Here is a 24,941-nt window from a genome sequence, read left to right as displayed (position 1 = left end):
CTAAAGCGTAGCCTTTTTGTGAGAAGAGAGCATAATTGATTATATGTGGACTTGACTGGGCAGGTGAACATGAGTAGTTTAGCTTGGCATAAGTCACACTGGCAAGCCGTGCAGTTTTGTGTTTTGGAAAGGCTGTGTGCAAGTGCGCGTATAGGATTCTGTATCATTTTAAGTATGTGACATAACCAGATGCTATCACTTAGACAAAAGCTTCAGGGTGTTTGGCGCCGCCAGCTCTTTTGTCTGATGGTTTTATTATAGCCACATGCTGTAAACATGAGGAGGTATGTTCATAGACCGAATAATGGATAGGCGTAAAAAGGAAGTATGTTGGAAGTATGCCCCTATCTGCCAAACAAGTGCATGTCCTAGGCAAAACATGTGAAGTCTGGTTGCTATGGACAACGCATTGTTGCCTCTAGATGAATGGCTTCTTTATCTCAATGCTTAGTTTAAAGACATTCAGTTCAGCTTTACCATTGCATATGTATTTGTACTATCTGGAGGTAACAAATGTACTTCAGATTGCATGCCCCGCATCTACTCAAGAGTACTGTTGAAAAGAAAATGTACGTACATTTCCAGATTTACAAATAACAAGTGAAATGTCTTAAAGTGGAACTAAACCCTCATATCCTTTACAGCCAAGGAAGGTGCCACCTTGGCCTCTGATCTGCAGTTGGATTCAACTGCAGATCAGAGGCCAAGGAAGGTGCCACCTTGGCCTCTGATCTGCAGTTGGATTCAACTGCAGATCAGAGGCCAAGTGAGAATGAACATAAGCGCATTAGCAGCTGTGACAGCTCTCACCAGAGAGATGCCTTGAATGTTGCTGTTTTGGTAAAATGTTATCAGAGTGGGTTTAGTTCCATTTTAGTTGAATTGCATTGGTGTTCTCCCCTTTTTTTTGTCTTGAAATCCATACAGAAAAAGGAATAGGGCAGCCAACTGCCTTTAGGAGTCTCTTAATTGTAGTTCACTAGTGTGTAATAGTTGCCACATGACTTCAAAATAAATACGTGTTTCTGAAAGTCACTGAGTTTGTTAGAGAATATATCTAAACATGTGAGACCTATCATAATAAATCTGATAAAGTCCTAGGGAGTTATCAATTAGAGCTTCGGTTATAAAATTAAGTTTTCCCTGGAACATTGGGAGATCAATTATGATATTATATTATGGTCTGAGATCTAAGGCTAGAATAGAGGTTTACTCTAAGGCAGTGATGACCCTAAGTAAGTATCCAAAGTGATTAAAAAATACTCAAATAGTTTAGCATGGTTAGTATGGCCTAGTCCAGTGATGGTGAACCTTGGCACTCCAGATGTTTTGGAACTACATTTCCCATGATGCTCAGGCACTCTGCAGTGTAGTGGAGCATCATGAGAAATGTAGTTCCAAAACATCTGGGGTGCCAAGGTTCGCCATCACTGGCCTAGTCAAACCTAAGACTGGGGTTTGAAAATTGCAGTTTAACAATGGTCTTGATTCAATCTGACAGAGCTATAGCACTTTGGCCAGGAAGAATGGGCAAATTTTACCAAATCCAGATATGCAAAAATGGTAGGAGCTTCCTGCAAAAGAATTGCAGTTGTAATTGCAGACGTAATTGCAGACCAAGGTGGTTTGAAGTACTACATGAGGAACTAAAGCATTGCATATTCCACTATTTTGTACTAGAATATTGCAATTGCACTTTATTTTATACATCTGTGAAGAACCGATACATGTTGCAAGTGTATTCTGTATTCGTACATATACAGAAATTTGGTCAGACTATAACCCAGCCGGTTCGTCTTGGGCTGCGATGGAATCTGGAGCAACCACATAATTTACAGAATCCATGCAAATAACATCCCTGGTGGGAATTGTTTTCTGGACAGCAGTGCTATCCACTAAACCACCATGCTATACCACTATGCATCTGCTGCTGCAATATTATCTTACTTTAGTATACATATAAAATGCAGTCTCCAAACATGGGTCATGTTGATGGTTATCATCTGCAGAAAAATTCAAAAAGGAAGAAAGCAGCTCATTATGGGAGACACATGTTTATGTATGAATGCACAATTCTACTTCTCAGACATCACATCATCTGTTATGACAAGCCTTCAACAGCAAGATTGTTTGTTGTTTGTGAAAGTAGCTTTAATAATACAAATCATTGTATGTTGTGGCATATGTCTGTGTATTTACATTGGCGCATTTGTGTATTGTTTCATTTTGGTAAAAATGTCTGTTCATTTTAGGCAATTCCAGGGCCACACAGATGGAGCCAGCTGTATTGACATTTCTAATGATGGTACCAAGCTTTGGACAGGAGGTTTGGACAACACAGTGCGATCCTGGGACTTGCGTGAAGGACGGCAGCTACAACAACATGACTTCACATCACAGGTATAATGAAAACAAAATACTCCACTCCTACTAATGCTATTACATAGGTTTGCATGAGTCAAGGTTTAAGGGATTTCAAAGCACACCCAAATAAATCATTTCTTTTCATGTTTTAATTATAGCTGAAATTATATCACAGGTGACTCAGGACTTCAATGACTTTTTTTTTTTTTTTTTTTTTTTTTGTTAGGGCAAAAAAAAATTTTTTCTTTTGACAATTAGCACAAACAATGTTGAACACTTTTGATTGTCTAACTGCTGTTTGCCCTGGCCAAGTCCCAGGTCTCACTGTAGTTTTGAAATCTTTTATTCGCTCCATGGGATGGAGCCAAGGTAATTATTCCCATTTATTTAGGAAAATCTCAAGTGAGAAAAATGTTTTACAAAATTACTATGTGCCTGGCTGTGGTTTCAGTGCATTCTGAGTCACTGACCTGGAAATGAGCAGCAACTGAAGTCAGAACTGCTGATCTGCATACTTGTTCCTTGGCATTGACTTGATGGGCAAATTTAGTGTTTTGTTTTTTTTAAAACACCAAGTGGCTCTTGGAAAAACTGTGCCCACTGATGCCACCCCCATGTTGCTCTGTACAGCATCTTTGGGGAGCAGGTGGACACCCCCCATGTTTGGAAACATTAAGTATTTTCTAAAGGCAGATCTTTAGCATATTGGTGAGGGAATGTGTGCAAGGTGAATAGGCAAAATGCAGGATTATCTTTTAATCCAATCCATCTCTTCAAAAAGATCAGCAGTGGCAGCCTACTTGGTATTATCAATCAGTGCATTATCCTTTAATGTTGCTCAGGGTCTCTCACTAGCTGACTGTGCTTGCACCCTCTTTTTTACATAAATGTCAAAATGCACCGTTTCCCTGCGTATTAAAAAAAAAAAAAAAAGTTTACTAATGTCAGCCATCCTAAATATACTGTATAGTGACCATTTAGTCATCCATTTATTTAGAATTCATATACGACCACGAGACCAGAGTTGATTTGTTCAATAAATTCATGAAACAATGAAAGAACATCTATGTGTATCCTTCCTGTAATACGTAAAAAAAAGCTGATGACTTTTATTTATTTTTTTTACTGACAGATCTTCTCCCTGGGATACTGTCCAACTGGTGAATGGCTGGCAGTGGGCATGGAGAACAGTAACGTGGAGGTGTTGCATGTCACCAAGCCAGATAAATACCAGCTACATCTTCATGAAAGCTGTGTACTCTCCCTCAAGTTTGCTCATTGTGGCAAGTATCTATTTGCTTGTTTTGTTTGTAGATCTCATCAGTTTCAGCATACTTCTCTTCCCTGGTGTAGACTACCAATGCTAAAGTGTTGATTTCTTACTCATGAATCTTTCAGAAGATTACAGAGGATAAGGTGGCTCAGTGTGGAGTCACTGTAATGCACGTGAGCTGTAACCTTAAAGGGCCTTTTTAACTCTTCGCTGCCCCATTTATAAAAAATGTTGACACCCCAAAATGAAAATAGATATTTCTCGGCTCTGAAAAGTTAAAATTGATTTTCTATTTGTGCCCATTAACTGGATGTAAAACGAACCAACGGTTTGAATGACAGATTCTCAAATTTTTCAGCTAGTGTATGGCCAGCATAACGTGTGGTGTGTTTCCCCCCCCCCCCCCCCCCCCAACGATTCCTCCCAAGCGCTTCAGTTTTATTTTTGTTTATTTCGGGCTGAACGAAATAAAACTGTAGAGCTGAGAGGATTCGCTTGGTTAATTAACCGCTGATTGCTGATGGGGAGGGGAGGCAAAATATTAGCAGACTAAACTTTTTAATACATCACTGCAAAATGAAATTGCCTGTCTGCCATTTACAGTTGAGTCATCGTGCTCTCTTATCCAGTTTCCTTTCTGCTTGTACATTGAACATACTAAAAGCTTTAAGTGTAAAAACTGGTAAAACAAAGATCAGCACATTTGTGTTGAGTGTGACTTTGTAAATGTGGACTTGCCCTCAATGGGGCTGGTTGATATCTCCCTTTGTCTGTCTGATTTCCTCTAGCTGTTTTTCTACTCTCACTGTGCAAAGGTCAAGCTTATGCAAGAAATCCCTGTATCACCATTATCCTTTTTTTTTTTTTTTTTTAGGTAAATGGTTTGTGAGCACTGGAAAGGACAACCTTCTCAATGCCTGGAGAACACCTTATGGAGCCAGTATATTCCAGGTAAAGTTTATTATTGCTTTAGGTGTCGGTGTGAGTTTCCAGTGCACAGTTTTTAAATGTATACATGTCCTGCACATATGGGTTTACCTTTTTACTTTTACCAGCACAATCAAGAATGTTTTATTCATAACTACAAAACGACCATGTGTCTGCTAAACTATATCTATGTTGAGGAAAAAAAGAACAATCCTGAAAAGGTTGTAGATATTGCTCTGAAAGTGATATGGAACACGTCTGATGGCTCCTTGTTATCGCTTTTATTTATTTTTTTATTATTCTGCTTAACATAACTGCAATAGCCAGTGCTTGACTTAGGAGGATAACACACAAAAAAAAAATGGGCCATATACAAGGAGTTGTATTAGTGGAATGAATGATAGCCGTTACTAATGCCATTTTAATACACATCATAGATCTGTAGCCACTGATAAGTCACCTCTATATAATTAAAAGTCGGAAGGACAAAGCAAAAATATTACCAATTTAAATTCAGCTCCTGATTACTTTCTTAAGAATTTTCATAAATGTGTAAGCTTATGAAATCAATTTTAAGTAATATCCGCTTTTCAGAGAAATGCGCAGCTAGAAGTCTATTGATAGGAATGGTACTTTTTCCACACTTCTAGATAAAGCTTGTATGTGTTTAAGCTAAGCGCTTCACTGGAAAACCATTGTCGCTGGATATATGCTATTTATAAATTACATTGTGCTGTGGTGAGCAAGAAGATCTAGAAATGTAATACTTTAGAGCCCCACTAAGATGTCACTCAGAATTCTTTACTACTTGTGAGAACATAGGCACTGGTTTAATGCCATACAGCAAATCCAAGCTCTTGTAATGCTTAGTCATATTACTCTGTGTGTATACAGTATGTGTGTTAACAAAAAGTATGTGTGTGTGTGTATATATAATATATGTATGTATGTATGTATGTATGTATGTATGTGTGTGTGTGTCAGAATTCTGATTCTTGGTTAGTTGTGGCTTTAAATACATTTCAGCCTTTATAAAATGCCCAAGTGTTTTTTTCAAATGGCATTAAAAAATGAAACCATAATGGTTTTTGGATGCATTTTGTTTTATTTTAGTTGACGTTTGTTTTTAAAATCGTATCCAAAATCAAGCCTTGGTGCAATTCAGCAAGGGATAACCACTTCTTATGCAATCACCTTTGTTGATTTCAGCTTGAGCTGTTTATCTCTGTAAACAGGCATTTTCAACCTAGGCGCAAAGGAAAGCCTGAAAACTATGTAAAGTATGGCCAAGAGCCATGCCCGCTGGCTATACATAAAAATGTATTTCATATCTTTGTTATTACCAGGCTTTAAAGAAATGTTATGCATATTTTTTTTTTTTTTTTTTTTAAGTCTAGATCATAAGAAACAAAAAAGATAAAAAGGCGTTATATGTCAAAATATATAAGCATAACTACTTTGTATTGAGTAGTAAGAAAATACTTGTTACCTTTTTATATACTAAACGGAATGTGTTGTTTGAAGGCTAAATAACCCTTTAATGTTTATTTGATCTGCTAAGGAATGTAAGAACTATGAAATATTTATAAAATGGCGGAAACAATATAGTTGCATGGCTAAATAAAAGAATGAGCCTGCAGGCAAAGTACTGTTACATGCATCTTGGAACTATGAGGTGACCTACAGCATCTTTTCATAATCCAGGCAACATAATTGGTCTAACATAATTCTAAATCCAGACTTGTGCCTAGTCCTTTAGTTACACCATTTCTTACAAAAATGCTATTACAAGTACTTATGACTATCTTTATGAAAAATCCTACATTTAAAAAACAGATGCATGACAGTGTAAGATATTGAACCAGTGCTTGCAGGTAGAGGAAAGCGCCATAGCGGAACACATGTATTGATTATGTGAGGTAATTTGATTTAAAAAAAAACACATACTCCCCTACATGGCTGCAGCTGTCCCCCACCCGCTCTAAGACCAAAAACTGGGGGGGTAACGTGACTGCTGATCACTAAGTTCTCGGTCTTTACTGAGCAGGGAGTAGTGACGGTCAAAAGCTTTGGCCATACTCATCGTTTAAATTGGGGTGGCTAAGACGTGGTTAAGATTGTTTATGGCTAAAACCATTCTATACCACAGATAATTTTTTCTGATGTATGTCTATACAGAAGATTACTGTACTAAAATGTACCCTTTATTTCTTAGATTAGCCAATTTATGTGGAACTGAACGTAATTTTTACCTCCTATAGGTAGCCTAGCTTAAATGTGCTACTAAAATCTCATGGGATCAATCTCTTAGCAGAATACTTTTAATGTGACCCGCTGCATTAGAGACTTTATTGGTTTGCTTTAGTTAATCTTATGCAATCGCAGTACAACCTGTTAATTGTATTGCATAGACTTTGAGCAAATCTTCTTTCCTTTCCTCCATATACTACAACGGGAGTAGAAGACAAGTCTCTCAATTGCTCATTTAGGATATGGAGTTATTTTAATGATGATCACTTAACAATTGCCCAAGTGCACTACTGTGTCATAAACAAATGTTGCAGGTCTCCTTTACCTTCTGGGTATGTTGCCAGTCCATTCAAATCAATGGGTTACATTAACACAATACCCAAGTGAGAATGAGTCCTTAAAACTGACCATGTATCATTGAGGAGATCCATGCTAATTTCATAGGAGAAACCCATCACACTTTGTAAAGGAAATTGTGCACAAGATTATCAGTGCATCTAGTATCCACTCCTTTTAAAACCCATAAGTTCAGTAAAAAATACCAAAAAATATCCTATACACATTGAGAAAATAACCAGACTTTTTATTTTGACATTATTTGCTATAAAGATTAATAGGGTGTCCATTACCAAGTGTTCCTGATAAGAGGCCCTATACTTATATACAGACAAATCCGCGTCACCACTATTAACTTGAATATACACTTCTGCCAGTTTTCAGGAAGCATATTTTGCATGAAAGTCCAAATCTACTTTTCATTTTCTTAAAGTCTGACAGTGTTTACCTGAGCTAAACAAATCTGACAACGTGGAGAAGTGACCTGTTTTAAAAGCGGACATCTCTGCCTGTTCATTGTCTTGTGTTTCTTTTTTTGGAGAGAACCTCTCATCTCACTGTTCATTGTTTATTATTTCCCACAGTCCAAAGAATCTTCATCTGTGCTGAGCTGCGACATCTCTGCAGATGATAAATACATTGTCACTGGATCAGGGGACAAGAAGGCTACAGTGTATGAAGTTATTTATTAGAATCAAATTCGGACTGCCATCAGGATGCTTTCTAGTAGCACTTTTCTGTAAAATCACATCTTTTTGGAACCAAGGACCTGATCTACCCACCATACAAAGTTCCTGCTCTTTCTTTGCCAAATGCGTTCCTCAGTTTCCGATCTTGTTGTAAATACTTCTACTAGGAACTTGAAACCAAATCTTCACATTTAATGTGTGGAAGACACACAGGAAGAGTATACTTATTCTATACATTGGGCTAAAATTCTTGGATTCTGTATTATAGTTGTAACATATTTATTTTGTGTAAAGAAGACTTTCTAAAATATCAATGGACTTTAGAAAAGTGGCCTGTCCTGGCTGCAAAAATGAAGGTGAGTCTGTTTTATTCTGTAGTCTGTATGTGGTTATTCTGAATTTGATAAATATTAAATGAAGATTGACTCAAGATTTTTTATTTTTTTGGCTCACCCAACAGATGCTGTTTCCATGCATTTTTAGTGTTTTAAGTTGCAGGTAAACTACATGATACTTAAAAAAATTAAAAATAAAATAATAAAACCATGTCCGTAGCGTCTAGTCTCACATAGAGCTGCACGATTAATCGTTTATCGAGATTGCGATCTTTCTCTTCCCGATCTTCAAAACAGCATCTCACAATTCTTTTAACAAGTGCAGAGAGTTCTCACAGCTGGGGGAAAAAAATCCAGGCAGCTTGCCAAGTTTAATCACAACACAGAATAAGTAGAAACAAAGTATCTCATTGTTCTTTTATCAAAGGAAAGAACTCAAGCGTGTAAATGAAGTAAGTTTAACCATTTAAAGACCAAGCCTTTTCTGACTTGCTGATTACAAGTAAAAATCATTATTTTCTGCTAGAAAATTACTTAGAACACCCAAACATGATATATATATTTTTACAGAGACCCTATAGAATAAAATGGTGTTACAATATTTTATGTCTCACCGTATTTGTGCAGCAGTCTTTCAAACAGTTTAAAAAAAAAAAAAAGTACTTTAATGAATAAAAAAAAAACTAAACAGTAAAGTTAGCCCAATTTATTTTGTATAATGTGAAAGATGTTGCACCACGAGAATCGTGATCTTTATTCTAAGCAAAAAAAATTGTGGTTCTCATTTTAACCAAAATCGTGCAGCTCTAGTCTCACCAGAGCGATAGTGTTGCCATGCTGCAGTTGTATGCTTTGACTTGCAGTTTCCATTTCATGTCAATTAAGTGAAGACTTTCAAAACTGCCTCACAATGCCCTGGAATCACATGGTAACAAAGGTTAAATCAAACTGGATACTGCTTGTGTCGTCTTTGTATTTTGTGTGAAGAATCCCTTAATTTGTAGGATAGTGTGTAAAATAAGCCTTTTTTGAAACTTTTTCTGGTGACCCTTGACATAGACCACATCCATGGGTGCTCATCGGTTTCTATATACGTACATACAGCCACTGCATTGTCAACCTGTCATTAATCTGTGCAGGCTGCAGCTGTAGGCAAACATCTGTGATTCCCAGGCACACAAATAACTTTCTTTTTTTATATGCTGTATGACCTCCCTCATGCCATAGTTACATGGTAGGTGAGGTTGAAAAAAAATACACAAGTCCAACCTATGTGTGTGATTGTGTCAGTATTACCTTGTATATCCCTCTATTTTGTGGTTGCTAATGTGCTTATCTAATAGTTTTTTTAAAGCTCCATTCCCCCTCCCGAGGCCACCGCCTGTGGAAGGAATTCCACATCCTTGCGGCTCTTACAGTAAAGAACCCTCTATGTAGTTTAAGGTTAAACCTCTTTTCTTCTAATTTTAATGAATGACCCTGTGTCTTGTTAAAATACTTTTCGTAAAAAAGTTTTATCCTTATTGTGGGGTCACCAGTATGGTATTTGTATATTGAAATCATATTTCATATAAATCCCCTCTTAAGCGTCTCTTCTCCAGAGAGAATAAGTTTAGTGCTCACAACCTTTCTTCATAACTATCCTCCAGCCTATTAGCTTTGTTGCCCTTCTTTGTACTCGCTCCATTTCCAGTACATTTTTCCTGAGGACTGGTGCCTAGAACTAGAAAGCATACTTCAGGTGCGGCCGGACCAGAGTCTTGTAGAGTGGGAGAATTCTCTATATATCCCTGGAGTTAATCCCTTTTTTAATGCATGCCAATATTCTGTTTGCTTTGTTAGCAGCTTGGTATTGCATGCCATTGCCTAGCCTATCATCTACTAGGACCCACAGGTCTTTTTACATAATAGATTCCCCTAGAGGTTCTCCCCCTAGTGTATAGATTGCATTCATATGCATTCATCTAGTGTATAGATTGCATTCATATTTTTGCCACCCAAATGCACGATTTTATATTTTTCTACATTAAACCACATTTACCATGTAGTTGCTCACCCCATTAATTTGTTCATATCTTCTTGCAAGGTTTCCACATCCTGTGGAGGTTATTGCCCTGCTTAGCTTAGTATTGTCCGCAAATACAGAGATTGAACTGTTTACCCCATCCTCCAGGTCGTTTATGAACAAATTTAAATAGGATTGGTCCCAGCACAGAACCCTGTGAGACCCCACTACCCACCCCTGACCATTCTGAGTATTCCCCATTTATCACCACCCTCTGAACTTGCCCTTGTCGCCAGTTTTTAATCCATGTACTCACCCTTTGTCCATACCAACGAACCTTTATTTTGTACAGTAAACATTTAAGGGGAACTGTGTCAAATGTTTTTGCAAAATCCAGATACACCACATCTACGGGCCTGCCTTTAGATGGCAACTCACCTACTCATAGAAGGTTAATAGATTGGTTTGGCAAGAACGATTCTTCATGAATCCATGCTGATTACTGCTATTGATACAGTTGATCATCCCCCTCCAAGAGCTTGCATACTATTGATGATAGGCTAACTGGTCTGTAATTCCCAGGGATATATTTTAAATATTGGTGTTACACTGGCTTTTCTACAATCCCCTTGTACCAATCCAGTCAGTAAAAATTAGGAACAATGGTCTGGCAATTGACTGAGTTCCCCAAGTACCCTCGTGTGCGAGCCATCTGGTCCAGGTGATTTTATTAATGTTACGTTTCCCAAGTCTAATTCTAATTCTGTCTTCTGTTACACGAGGGTTCTTCCTGTAATGTGTCACAAGGATAAACTCTGCAGTTTTGGTTACTGAAGCCCCCAGATTCCCTCGTAAAGACTGATGAGAAAAATCAATACCTTCGCCATCTCACTATCCTTTGTAACCAGATTCTTTATGGGGCCAATATGGTCTGTCCTCCCTTTTTTACTGTTTACGTACTTAAATAATGTCTTGATTCTTTTTGCTCTCCTCCGCTATGTGTCTTTCATGTTCTATCTTGGCTGCCCTAATTGCACCCTTACATTTCTTGTTGCATTCTTTATAAAGTCTGAATGCTGCCCATGAAACCTATACAAAAAATGACTTTAAAATAAAATCAACCACAAAGCTAGGCAGCCTACACAGTCTTGCAGAGATTTGAGATCACAAAAAGCACTTAATCAGGGGCATTGGCATCGGGGGCTTGGTAGCTGCTAATCCAGGACTGATTCATTTTGACAAATGTCAGCTGGTCAACAGAGTCTGTGGGTGGACTTGATCTTTTATCTGTCACAAAACCTCTGGCAGCACTGAATGCCTGTTCAGAAAGCACACTGGATGCAGGTCAACCTTGTATTTTTTTTACTGTATAGTTTAGTTAATATCTAGTGGCCATCTGAGGCGTCCAGACTAAGGGGAGAACAAAACGCACAATACATGCCAAGCTCAGTCCACACTTCATGGACAATACCTCCAGGTAATAAGGCTATTGGAGTCATCACTTGACAGACAGTAGTAGTCAGATACTGCTTTGCCAGAAATTATGAAATATAATGCCACACAATGTTCACGAGGAGCCAACAACCTCCAAACAGAGATGAATCCTATGACATGAATAGGGCACACATAAAGGCAAAAAAAAGCCAAAAGGTATTGGAAAACCACAATTAAGGTTCAAAAGCCAGATCTAATCCTATATAACAGTCAGGCTTACCTGCTAATAACAGCAAAAACAGGTGGGTCTATAGGCTATCACCTGAGTGACATGCGAACCACATAGGAGCTGTTCCCTCCAGCAAGGATTCAGTCAGACATGTTAAAGGGCTGGGTCTCCCAAGGATCCCGAACCCAGCATAAAGATAAAAGAAACCTTTTGTGTGTAGCAGCCCTCCTCAGCCCCCTAATACTTACCTGAGGTCCCTCTAGATCCAGCGATGTGCATGAGTGCCTTGGCCATCCCTCTCCCTCCTGATTGTCCGAGACACAGCAGCAATGCCATTGGCTGCTGTCAGTCAGCCAATCAGGAGAGAGGTTGCAGGACTGAGCTGTAGCTCCCTGTATGAATGGACACACAGCTGTGGCTCAGCTGAGTTCCCCCCCATAGCAAGCTGCTTGCTTTGGGGGCACTAGGCAAGAGGGAGGGGCCAGGAGCACCAAAGAGGGACCCGAGAAGAGGAACTGAGCTACTCTGTGCAAATCCACTGCACAGCAGGTAAGTATAACATGTTAAATAAAGAAAGACAAGACTTTGGTATTGCTTTAAGTCACCATGCTGTTCATTTTCATTGATTTATGATGTGTATATTTTCTCAATTATTGGGGTAACCATATTCAATTCCAGATTGATATTCCAAATTGATGTTTTTTGTTTTATGATCGAGGGTTAAACGCTTGACAATTCTTGTAAAAACGGACAGGACATGCAGGTCAATACAAGAAACCAACTCCCGACACGACTAAACATAAAATAGTGCGCACACACTTTTTTTTTTTTTTTTTTTTTACCCTGGACTTAGCTGTATCAATAGAATATTCGAATTGGCCAAATTCACTTGTGTCCCTTTTTGTGTTCTGGAAGGAATCGGTTAATGAATCCCTGGCACCAGCTTCATGTTTTTACAGCCTTGACAGGCATTCTGCAGTTAAGTTTTTTTTTTAGTTTTGTTTTTAAACAGATGCTCAAAGTTGTTGATAATTTATTCAACTGGCGCCAACCTTATTAGAAAGAAATGAGAGAGAATTAAACATCAAAGTTGTATTGGTTCACATATGATATTTCTACTATTACAGTTAGCTTAAAATATAGTACTGTCCTTGTTAACCAGCTTGGAACATAACGTACTGCTTTCCTAGAACATACTTAATAGTACATAGATCTAGACTTTTTGTGGTGAAAGCCTGAACTTTAATGAATCTGATACACAAGACTATGTGTAGCTATATAGGGCCAAATAACCATTAGTGTGTTCATTCAGTATCATACCTTCATTTTTAGGGGTTACTGGTTCCAGGGATTTGGCAAGGGGTTCATCTTCACTGTCCTAGAGCAAGCATGACTCAGGAATTGGGGGATGACTGCATCCATCATCAATCATGCATCTATTGTTTCTTGATTGGATGCCTTTAAATTGAATCTATGGTGGAAAACGCTGTAAAACACACCACCCTGAAATCCGGGTTATGTAGCAAGTGGCATGTTGGCCTTTCTTTTACAGGAAATACTACTGAAACCTGTAGCATTCAAGAACAGAAATACCACAGCACAGAATTTTCATAATTGCTGATAGAAGTATGAACTATAGATGTGCTCATTTTTTTTTTTTTTTTTACAAATTTTGCCACGTCCCTTTAGCAGCTGCATTGTGTGCTACATCTATAATTGGGCTCATTTCAGTACCATGGAATTATAAATGAAAACCTATTTATCATGCTTCTGGCAGACCTGCAAACTGGCAAAAATTATACTGTATGAACCAATAAATATTACAGCTTAAGTAAAAGCTGAATTGCCTCATTGTGTTATAATTTCTGAAACCAATCATGGGAATTGTCAGTCAAAGGATGTACCCCATGTGAACTGATATAGCCAGGGGTATTATTTTGCTGAGTAGGATTTTTAGAAGCATACAGAATAAACAAGCACTTTGCTAATAAAGGAGTGTCTTAGTCTTTAATATTTATAGCATCCTATATATCTAGGAGAACATCTGAAAACTAAAATATATATATATATATATATATATATATATATATATATATATATATATATATATATATATATATATATTATTATTATTATTATTATTATTATAGAAATTTTAGTATCAGATGTTTTCAGATATATAGGATGCTATAAATATTAAAGACTAATACACTCCTTTATATCCACTGTATAAAAATTATATATATATAAAGTCTACACACACCCCTGTTAAAATGTCAGGTTTCTGTGGTGTGAAAAGATGAGACAAAGATAAATAATTTCAGAACTTTTTCCACCTTTTTAATGTGACCTATAAACTGTACAACTCAATTGAAAAACAAACTGACATCTTTTAGGGTTGGAAGTATAACTAAAAACGAAAATGTGGTTGCATAAATGTGCACACTCTCTTATAATTGGGGCTGTAGCTGTGTTCAGAATTAAGCAATCTCGTTCAAACCCATGTTAAATAGGAGTCGGTACACACCTGCCCTCATTTAAAGTGCCTCTGATTAACCCCAAATAAAGTTCAGCTGTTCCAGTAGTACTGACCTTTCCACAGAGAGCTTCCAAATAATCAGATGGATCTCATTATTAAAGGGTATCAGTCAGAAGAAAGGTACAAAAGAATTTCCAAGGCATTAGATATACCATGGAATACAGTGAAGACCATCAAGTGGAGAAAATATGACACAACAGTGACATTACCAAGAACCAGGTGTCCCTCCAAAATGTTTCACAAGATAAATCTGGTCAGGGAGGGCTGCCAAGGGGCCTACAGCAACAATGTGTGGTACACGTGAAACAAGAATCACAGCCAAGCCTGGCTAAAATTTGCAAGAACGCACCTGAAGTCTCCCAAAAGCATGTGAGAAAATGTGTTATGGTCTGAAACCAAGGTTGAACTTTTAGGCCATGATTCCAAAAGATAGGTTTGTTGCAAAAATGCTGCGCGTCACCAAAAGAACGTGATACCCACAGTGAAGCATGGTGGTGGCTGCATCATGCTTTGGTGATTTATTTATTTTCTTCAGCCTGTACAGGGGCCTTAGTCAAGGTAGAGGGAGTAATGAACAGTTCCAAATACCAGTTAATATTGGCACAGAACCTTCAGGCTTCTGCTAGAAAGCTGACCATGAAGAGGAACTTCATCTTTTGGCCTGACAACGACACAAAGCATACATCCAAATCAACAAAGGAATGGCTTCACCAGAAGATTAAAGTTTTGGAATGGCCCAGCCAGAGCCCAGACCTGAATCCGAGTGAAATTCTGTGGGGTGATCCGAAGAGGGCTGTGTACAGGGGATGCCCTCGCAATCTGACAGCTTTGGAGTGTTTTTTGCAAAGAAGAGTGGGCATATATTGCCAAGTCAAGATGTGCCATGCCGATAGACTCCTACCCAAAGACTGAGTGTTGTAATGAACTTAAAAGGTACTTCAAGAAAGTATTCTTTTTTTAAGGGTGTGCACACTTATACAACCATTTTTTAGTTTTACTTCCCTCCGCCTCAACGATTTCAGTTTGTTGTTCAACTGCGTTGTACAGTTTATAGGTCACGTTAAAAGTGGTAAAGGTTCTGAAATTATTTATCTTTGTCTCATTTTTATACATCACAGAAACCTGAAATTTTAACAGGGGTGTAGACTTTTTATATCTACTGTGTGTATATATAATGGTCATCATACCATTACAGCTATTTCTGCCATCACAAATGTAATCTGCCACTGCAGTAACCCAGTGGATAAATCCAACCTGACAAACCTACAGCATGGCCAAGACGAGGGTTATACTGCGAAATCTGGTTTCCACCAAATCTGGTTTTTGGCATTCAAAGTTTTGGCTGAATACCAATAATTGGTTACTTCCTTTTTACAATATTAAACCAATCAGTGAGTTAGGCAGGCCATACACTGTGCAAATTTCCTGTAATCACAAGTTTCAGGAAGGAAATTTGCACGTTTTCCCCCATCAACTCGGACAGTGCTGATGGGAATCTGTCCTGCTGAGCAATTGTCTGTTCCTGGAGGGCGGGGAAAGACAGCAATTATCGCTAGCGACTCTAGCAGCCGATAGTGATTTCAAAAGAATCCGGCAGGCTTATGGTACCCAACTTGATAGATTGATCAACTTGGTACATTCAGCCTGCCCATTAACTGTGTATGAATGGCCTTACTGGCTTTTTAAGGTTGCGACAGGCCAAATCAGACAAGTTAAACTGTGTATTTAGCTCAATAGAGACTCAAAATAATGGTAGGTTTTCATAAGAGGCCTGGATTAAACCTTTTTAAGGCCTTCTATACACCTCATATGCCAAATTGTGTTGCTGTGCGCTAGCTAACACAGAATAGGCTGTACTGTATACATTTGATCCTGGACCAACTTTTTGCTGTTGATCTCTGTATGTCTGCCAGCATTTGACTGCCCCTACTCAATTTTTGATTTGTCTTAACTGTGTCATTGTGGATAGCCGACGCAAACTGACACTAGACCTCTAAAGCCCCATACACACTATCAGATTTTCTGCTGTTTTTTTTTCTTTCAGATTTACCAAAACCCATATAATATGAGGTCAAACCTTAGGAGTTTCAATTTGTATGCAATCGGTCAGGCTCTTGCACTACATGGTTTTGGTAAATCTGGAGAAAATCTGATGGTGTTATAGTGTGTATGGGGCTTTAAGGTACGCTGTGATATCTGGCACCAAACTGTCAGTAGCAGATCTGTTAATACCTGTAAGTTGCAAGGTGGAGCCTGCATGGATTTCACATGTTTTTCCAGCATATCCCACAGATTGTCGATTGGATTGAGATCTGGAGAATTTGGAGGCCTAGTCAACAACTTCAACTTTTGTTCCTCAAACCATTCTTAAATTCATCAGACCAGGCCACCTTCTTCCATTACTCTGTTGTCCCTCGCCAGTGCCCCTGTGCCCATTGTAGGTGCTTTTTGCTGTGGACACGAGGCGGCATGGCCCTTCTGACCTGTCTATTGCAACCCCTACGCAACAAACTCTGATGCAGTGTGTGTTCTCGCACCTTTCTATCAGACCAGCATGAACTTTTTAAGCAGTTTGAGCTGCAGCAGCTTTTCTATTACTCAGATTTCACCTGCCAGCCTTTGCTCCCCATGTACATCAGTAAGCCTTAGTCGCTCATGACTGTTTTCCTTTATTGGACCACTTTTCGTAGGTCCTGATGCAGTTGCTCTGACCCGTTTGCCTAGCCATTACAATTTGGCTCTTGTGAAAGTTACTCAAATCCTTACACTTCTCCCTTTTTATTTTTTCTGCTTTCAACACATCAATTTCATGGAAAACCTGTTTACTTGCTTAATATATCCCACTCACTTTCAGATGCTATTGTCACGGGATAATCTGTACACGGGATGTATATTTATATAAAACTTTGAACATAACTGTGTATCCAGCTTATGAGCGGTTTTCCATATAGAACTTATACCTGTCAGTCTTTGCCAGCTCTATATAGATCTATTTACCAGAAAACTATATAGATTTGAACTGCAAAGACTGACGGTTCTAAGTTGTATATCAAAGCAAATGAAAAAACGCTCATAAGCTGGATACACAGTTATGGTTACATTTTACTGCACGGACTTACCATGTTGGCCTGGATGAGCTAATTGATTGCCATTTAAAATATTGAGTAGATTAGTAGTTTTGCCCCAATTCTCTTGAAAGATTCCTTCCTTCATCAGTGTTCTCTATATGTGGCCTGCTTGTACGAAGACCATTTGCAGGATTCATATTCTAAGTTTTGAAGGCCTCCACAAGCATAACACTTTAACCACTAATTCTTAGTGGGAATAATAGCAAGCAAAACAAAGAGTAATCTGAACAGTCTGAATTGTTTAGCACACAAGCATAGAAAATAAAAGGTTTATATTTGTATCAGACAATAGTTCCAACTCCTGACCTCTCTACTCTCGACTACCCACCACAAATTCCCCTCTGGCCAATTCCGTGTGCAGCTGGAAAACCACTACTGTGATGAAAGATTCTCATACTGGTTATTATGGAGGATTAGAGGCCAGTAAGGGCAGCTCTAGCACAAAGGCCACATTTCAGCCACGCCATGCTTGTCAGATGGTTACTGTGTTATGCTGTATTTCCAAAACAAGACAAAAGCTCTAGGCTACAATTATGTAAATATACAGTCTTCATGATGTGTAATCATTTTTACCTTGTGTCAAAATATATTTGCATGCTGACAGAATTACTATGACTAGCAGGAGATGGCTTCCGACTAGGCATTATTGCAGAATAGTCCATGGACTTGGTAGGGTTTGTTTTAATTTCTTTCTTCCTTTATACTTAAAGCATTACAGGGAATCTATAAAGGAGCAATGTTTTATAATATAGTAAAAGGGGAAAAAAAACCTTACCCCAAACTATCTAACTATGGGTAGCGTTTTACCCATTAGGTTCTCAAATAGCTCAGGAAAAAAAAAAATTCTACTGTTGATCAAGATCTGACTGGTATTACATTGGGGTGATAACCATTGTTAGATGAATGTTTGTCAGGTGCAATGAGATCAGCTTTTTGTATTCCTATTCCCTTAGAGTGGATGTTATCCCCATTCATGAAACTTGAGCTGGGCACATATATCTGCAGTGTCTTCGTATTTCTCTTTAAAGGCCTAAGTCCCATGTCTGTCTCCTGCTCCATTCTTCTGTTATCAGCATGATAGCTTCTGACAAGTTTTCTGTCAACTATGATGAAACCAGGCTGAATTTTGTGTCAGGGTGGGTGGTATAAATATATTAGCAGAGAGCTAGTCTATTCACAGCACAGCTCTGCATTTTTTTTTTCTTCCTTTTTCTGCCTATGTGGAGAGGAGTGTGTGCCTTTCCTCCAATCAGCTGTCTCAGTGTATGGCAAGAATCCACACCCACATGTGAATCGGGAAGAGAAATTCTAACATGACATGTACTTTCTAAACAGTATAGTATATAGCCAAAGACAGCAGATATACACATAAAACTTATGTAGGATGATTTGTTTAATCTCTGTGTATCATCTGAGGCTGTTAACCTCACTGTTTGTGGGGAGTTGCATCCACTTTAAAGCTTGTTAATTTCCTTTCTTTCATTGGCCATCTCTTCTACATGACACTCATGCTGCCTCTGACTGTCAAAACTATGGTTGGTCATACACATTAAGGGAGAGCGGTCACTGAAAACAGATAGAAATCCATCTTCCATCTTTAACACAGTATTGTATGAAAGTCGGTTTAAAAGTATCTCTCTTGCTATTTCTGAAAAATATATCTAAAGTTCAAATGTTTTTATTTTTGGATAGCATAATAAGCAGTTAGAATCACTTGCAGGTTTTTATTGCACGGTTTGTGTCTCTCGGAGATTCCCTTGCAGTTATTGTCCTAGGGATTGAAAATAAGGAAACATTCTAAATTTAGAGTTTTCTCCAGAACAGGACCAGAGGAGAAATGTTCCAATAGGAACACTTGTCCAAAAGGAGATTTTAATTATTGTCAAAGACTTCTTGCTTCCCTTGGTACATACAGGACAGGAAGAGAAGAATAAATGACCAAAAAAATTGATAGGGGTTTCAACCACTCTATTCAAAATGAAAAGGCAAACACTTGGAGGAAAATAAATATATCTATAATTTATGCACAAAAAGTTTGTCCTTTTTGTCGCTATAGAGGAATATGAATATATATATATATATATGTGTGTGTGTGTGTGTGTGTGTTGTTTTTGTGCCTGGCGTTCAGCTTTAAATGAAATAACCAAAAATGTCTATAACATTAGCTTGGATTGTCACTTTTAAATGCTGTAAAATAGTTTTCTGTATGAATGTCAAAACAAATGCAGTCATAGGGATTTGGTATATAAATAAAACTTTCTAATTTTTTTGCAGACAGACCTACACCCCAAGTAATTCAGCATTTTCCCTCCTGGATAGTTTACAGCATTGCCCTTTTCCACAGAAATTATGTTGTACTCTTGTCATTACTGGTTTACTAAATGAGAGGCACCAGAGAAGTCTCAGAAGGATCATTCTCACCACTGTTCCACCACCAGATGATGCATACAGAGATGCAAGCGAATGTAACACTTCCATGGAGGGGGAATCTTCATTTCAGGCCTTCTCGTCCAATATTAGAGACACACTGAGCCACCATGCCTCAGACAATATTTTAACTTTTTATGTCATTGTTGCTGTTTAATATGTGATTCTTTTTGTACTTTTACTTTTGTTATTTTAAATGCTTTAAAATTCTTAAAGTCTGTGGATCTGCTGATGTACAGTGCCTTTGCTGCTATGGATCAAAATCAAAAAGGACATTGTAGATAAATTTTACCGTATACGTAGAAATGAGTTTATTTCCTACTAGAAATGAATCAATACTGAAAAGTCGGACTGTTCTACTGAACTTGCAAAATGTGGTAGCAAAAAAAATGGTGTTTTCAGTACACAGTGTTTGATGTCATTAACAGTTTCGTAATAATCTACAGTGTAGAAAGATTTTGATACTAAATTGTGTCATTGTACATAATTATATTACATTGTTGACCACGAGTACATATATTATACTAGATTGTTTGTGCATTCAGACTTTTAAGCATTAAACTTAAGTAACTTCTAATATTTCTGTGAACTTGTGTGCGTGTGTGTGTTAACAAAATTCATTCTATAATTAACCGTCTTCAATTAATTAGTCATTATACTGTATCTTTTGGACACTTAACAGCACTGGAAGATTCACCCATAAATCCTCTACTAATTACACTTTTTTGTTTTCCTTTGACATTATCTGGAACATCTCCCAGAGAAATTTTGTTCTTAATTTTTTTTAATTGGGATACATCATTAGAGTCCATCTGGACACTGCAAAACCCAGTCATTCGTAATTGTTGAAGTGGTTTAAAGCAGTGACAGAAGGCATACGTCAACATAAAACTTGAATCCCAGTCACTTTTATACAATGCGGTTTATTTTCCCCTCGTAAAGTTTTACTAAACCCACAACAGTAAAATCAGTCTGTATATGCAGTAAACCATGGTTGTTATACTCGCTGTGGAACCTAAGGGGTTTATCCTTCGCATTGTATAAAAAGGCTGTTTGATCCTGTCTTCTGACCTTTCCCTTCTTTCACCGTCCCCAATCCTTCTGATAAGAAAATAACCTTTGGGGTCACTCTGCACATGTTCTATTTGGTGTGTACTGCTAGAGATGTTGTTTTTTTTTTTTTCTTGGGCGAGTGCATGTGATCAGCACAAGGCCAACCAGCACTCTCCAAATGGGGGCAGGGGTCCTGCAGCCTCATGGGGCAGTCAAAGTAGAATGAAAACTCCTCCTACACCTTGATAGAAGTCACAAGACTGCTATATACTGCTGATGAGAGGGGGTATTTTGCAGTTTACATTTGCAAAAATAATTGCATTTCCATGTTCTGTGTAATGTGGCAGTACTTTAACCACTTCAGCCCTGGAAGGATTTGCCCCCTTCCGGACCAGGCCATTTTTTTCGATTCAGCACTGCGTCGCTTTAACCGTCAATAGTGCAACATTGTACCCAAACAAGTTATGATCTTTTTTTCCCCACAAATAGATCTTTCTTTTGGTGGTATTTGATCTCTGCGGCTTTTATTTTTTGTGCTATAAACAAAAAGTGTCAATTTTGAAAAAAAACTATTTTGTAGTTTTTGCAATAATATCCCAAAATAAAAAAAATAAAAGTTTTTATTAGTTTAGGGTCTATATGTATTCTACATATTTTTGGTAAAAAAAGTTGAAATAAGCGTATATTGATTTGGTTTGTGCAAAAGTTTTTGTGTCTACAAAACAGGGGATATAGTTGGATCATTTTTTCTTTTTTTTTTCTTTTACTAGTAATGGCGTTCTGCGAATTTTATCGATTATTGCGGTGGTCAGATCAGAAACCTTTCACATTTATACAGCAAAAATAAATAACCATTATATGTAAATAAAATGTCATTGGCAGAGAAGGGGTTAACTGTTCCCTGGGTGTGTTCTAACTTGGTATGTACACACAATCTGTCTCCTCTCCCCTGAGAGAACCGGGATTTGTGTGTTTACACACAGATCCTGGTTCTCGCTCTGTCACAAGTGATCACAGGTGCCCGGCAGTCATCGCGCCAGCCAGGCACACGCATTGGCTCCGGGGAGACACGCCTGCAGTCACGTCTTAAAGGAGCAATGTACAGCTGCACCGATTTGTCAAGTAAACCTGCCGCAGTATAACTGTGGCAGCTGGTCGGCTAATGGTTCATGTATTTTTGAGGGATGCTGTTATGACTTTTTTCCCTTCTAGATCATGTATGTCGTGAGAAGACACTAACACAGTATGAATTATCACATCTAGTTTCACAGTTCAGCCCTCAGTCCTGTCATGCCAACAGTAAAGCATGCTGAGACCGTTCATGTGTGGGGTTGCTTCTCAGCCAAGGTAGTGGGCTCACTCACAATTGTACCCAAGAACGCAGCAATGAATAAAGAATGGTACAAAAACATCCATGAACAGTTTGATGAGCAATGCCTTTTTTTCAGTATGATGGAGCACCTTGCCATAATGCAAAATTAATAGGTGGCTTAGGGAACAAAGCATTGTAATTTTGAGTTTGTGGCCACGGAACTCCCCAGACCTTTATCCCATTGAGAACTTGTAGTCAATCCTCAAGAGGCAGATGAACAAACAAAAAAAAATTCTGACAAACTCCAAGCATTGATTATGCGGTAATGGGCTGCCCTCAGTCAGGATGTGGCCCCCAGAGGTGGATTGACAGAATGCCAGGGCAAATTGCAGAGGCCTTGAAATAGAATGATCAACACTGCAAATATTGACTTTGCATAAACTTAATGCAATTTGTCAATAAAAGCCTTTGACACCTATGAAATGCTTGTAACTATACTTCAGTATACCATAGTAACATCTGACAAAAAGATCTAAGAACACTGAAGCAGCAGACTTTGTGAAAACGTAATGTTTGTGACCTTTTTTTTTTTTTTTCAAAGGTTATTCCTGCTGTGAAATATGTTGCAATGAATGGGACAGCATGCTAGATGTATCAGCTGACCTCGTATCACCCAAAAGAAAAAGGTGGTTGTGGGAGTCTGCAGGCGGAGGGGGGCTTATCGGAAGCTGAAAGTCCTCTTCAACAAATAGGGCCCTCAGCCCCCCCCCCAAATGTGAATGAGTATGGGATACATAATACCCTTAATCTTTCACCAAAAAAAAGTAGTGGTGTAAAAAATTACATTAGGCAATTTTTGACATTTAATTTATTTAAAAAATGTCCCCTAGTCTAGATCCATCATCAATCACAATGCCACCCGCCGCCACCACCGACCCGGAAAAAGAAAAACGGCCCTGCCGTCTGACCACTCTTAAATAACTAAGGGGCGGGTTCAACCGGTAATGTAACCGGGTGGCACTGCTCCTTCGTGGCATCAATGACCCAACATGCCCTCAGGTTGTGACATCACAAGGGGGGGTGGTGGCACTTGATGTCACCTGGGTGGCCCCGCCCCTTGCTTATTTAAGAGGTGTCTTAAATAAGGCATGAGTCTTCACCGGGATCTGAGTTTTTTTTCTTTCTTTTTTTCAGGTTGGAGGTGTTGGCAACAGCCATCATGATTAATGATGGATCTACAGCAGGGGGGACTTTATTTTATTTTTTTTAATATAGGACTTGTCAAAAACTTGTGTTTTTATTTACCCTTTTTTGTTGAATGAGTAGGGGTACTAGGGTAGATTCTGATGAGTCCCCACAACCACCGGCCAGGGTTGCAGGGAAGAGGCCCTTGTTCCCATCAACATGGTGCTTTTTGGGGGGCATGTGGCCTTGTATAGTTTGGGTTGGGGGGCAGCGCTAGCTCGCCCCCCCGCCATACCTTTCCTGACCTGCTGGGACCTGCTCGGATAAGTATGTTATGGATTTTATTTGTATTTTTTTGGGGGGGGGGGGGCCTATGCTGCTGCTGCTTTTTATTTTTATTTATTTTTTATTTTATTTTTTTAAGTTTGGTATGGTTCCTCTTAAAATTGAAATCAGACTCGAATGGCCTGTTATGAATAGTGGGGAGGACTCGCCACTGGAGAAACCCTCTGATAGCTGATGGGTCTTCGGTTGTTAAGGATGTTTCTTCACACAGAATTCAATTCGATTGGTCATTTTTTGACCTATCCGAATTTGAATTGTTCTAAAAATTTGGAATTTATTATAAAATAAAGAAACCAAAGTGAACTGTACAAACTTTTCTGTTCTGCACATGTCTAGTAGAGCACATGTCTTTGTGGAGCACAAACAAAACAATCACATTGGTTGCACTGTAAAGTTACAATGGAAATTGCACAAGTGTGAATTCCATATGAGATGAGGTAGCACTTAGCTTTATAGCAAGCTGTGATTGACAGCCTCAACTCTGTTCCTGTCTGCTGTGTGAAGGGAGGTTTATCCCTTGCCTCCAATCCGTTCTCAGAGCTCTTCTTACTGATGTAACGTCGGCTCTACGCCCCCTTCTTTTCAGAGATGAGAGATCCTGGGTAATTCTGCACTTTGAATGGATGTAGGGGGAAGACGGCTGTGTTTTCACAGGTACAACTTATGTAGGAGGATTTGTTTCATCTCTGTATCACCTGAGGCCAGTCACTTAATTTGGTATAGGTAAGGGTTTACAATGACTTTAACCACTTGCCCTCCACCCGCCGCCCTCCATTTAAATGGAATGCGTACGATCATGCGCACATCCCTGTTCCTTTGGTGACGGCGTGTCGCGGAGGCGCCACTCGCCACCGAGGGCGGTGAACAGCCATTGGGCATGGCTGTTTACCACGTGATCGCCCGTGATGAAGTCACGGCCGCTCACAGGTGGTACTGCCCCACTTTGCACGGGGTCATTTTGTGGGTAATTCCACTGGGCTGGTGCTCAAGGACCTTCAAAAGTGTGATGGGTAGGAATGAAATGAGGTGTAATTTATGCTCCTAGAACGCCTGAAGGTGCTACTTCAATGTTGGGCCTCTGTGTGTGGCCAGGCTGTGTAAAAGTTTCAC

General features: G+C 38.8%; 1 protein-coding gene across 5 annotated transcripts in view; it reads left to right on the top strand.

Moving 5' to 3' along the window:
- LOC143973958 (transducin-like enhancer protein 4) overlaps positions 1 to 20,515 on the top strand; it is a 165,263-nt gene extending 144,748 nt beyond the window's left edge. For 4 of the 5 annotated variants that reach the window (XM_077474887.1, XM_077474886.1, XM_077474885.1 and 1 more), the window contains 5 exons: positions 2,253 to 2,400; positions 3,497 to 3,647; positions 4,512 to 4,588; positions 7,735 to 8,195; positions 19,784 to 20,515. In XM_077474887.1, coding sequence (XP_077331013.1) covers positions 2,253 to 2,400; positions 3,497 to 3,647; positions 4,512 to 4,588; positions 7,735 to 7,842 — 484 coding nt within the window. In that variant the 3' untranslated portion in view covers positions 7,843 to 8,195; positions 19,784 to 20,515. The remainder of the gene's footprint in view (positions 1 to 2,252; positions 2,401 to 3,496; positions 3,648 to 4,511; positions 4,589 to 7,734; positions 8,196 to 19,783) is intronic. The other variant, XM_077474884.1, reaches the window with a different exon arrangement.
- The last annotated feature ends 4,426 nt before the right edge of the window (positions 20,516 to 24,941 follow it).

The sequence above is a fragment of the Lithobates pipiens genome, unplaced genomic scaffold, assembly GCF_037356315.1.
Source record: "Lithobates pipiens isolate NorthernLeopardFrog02 unplaced genomic scaffold, aLitPip1_a1.2 Scaffold_13, whole genome shotgun sequence".
NCBI lineage: Eukaryota > Metazoa > Chordata > Amphibia > Anura > Ranidae > Lithobates > Lithobates pipiens.
The sequence above is the reverse complement of the archived record's forward strand: the minus strand, read 5'-3'. Positions and strand labels throughout refer to the sequence as shown.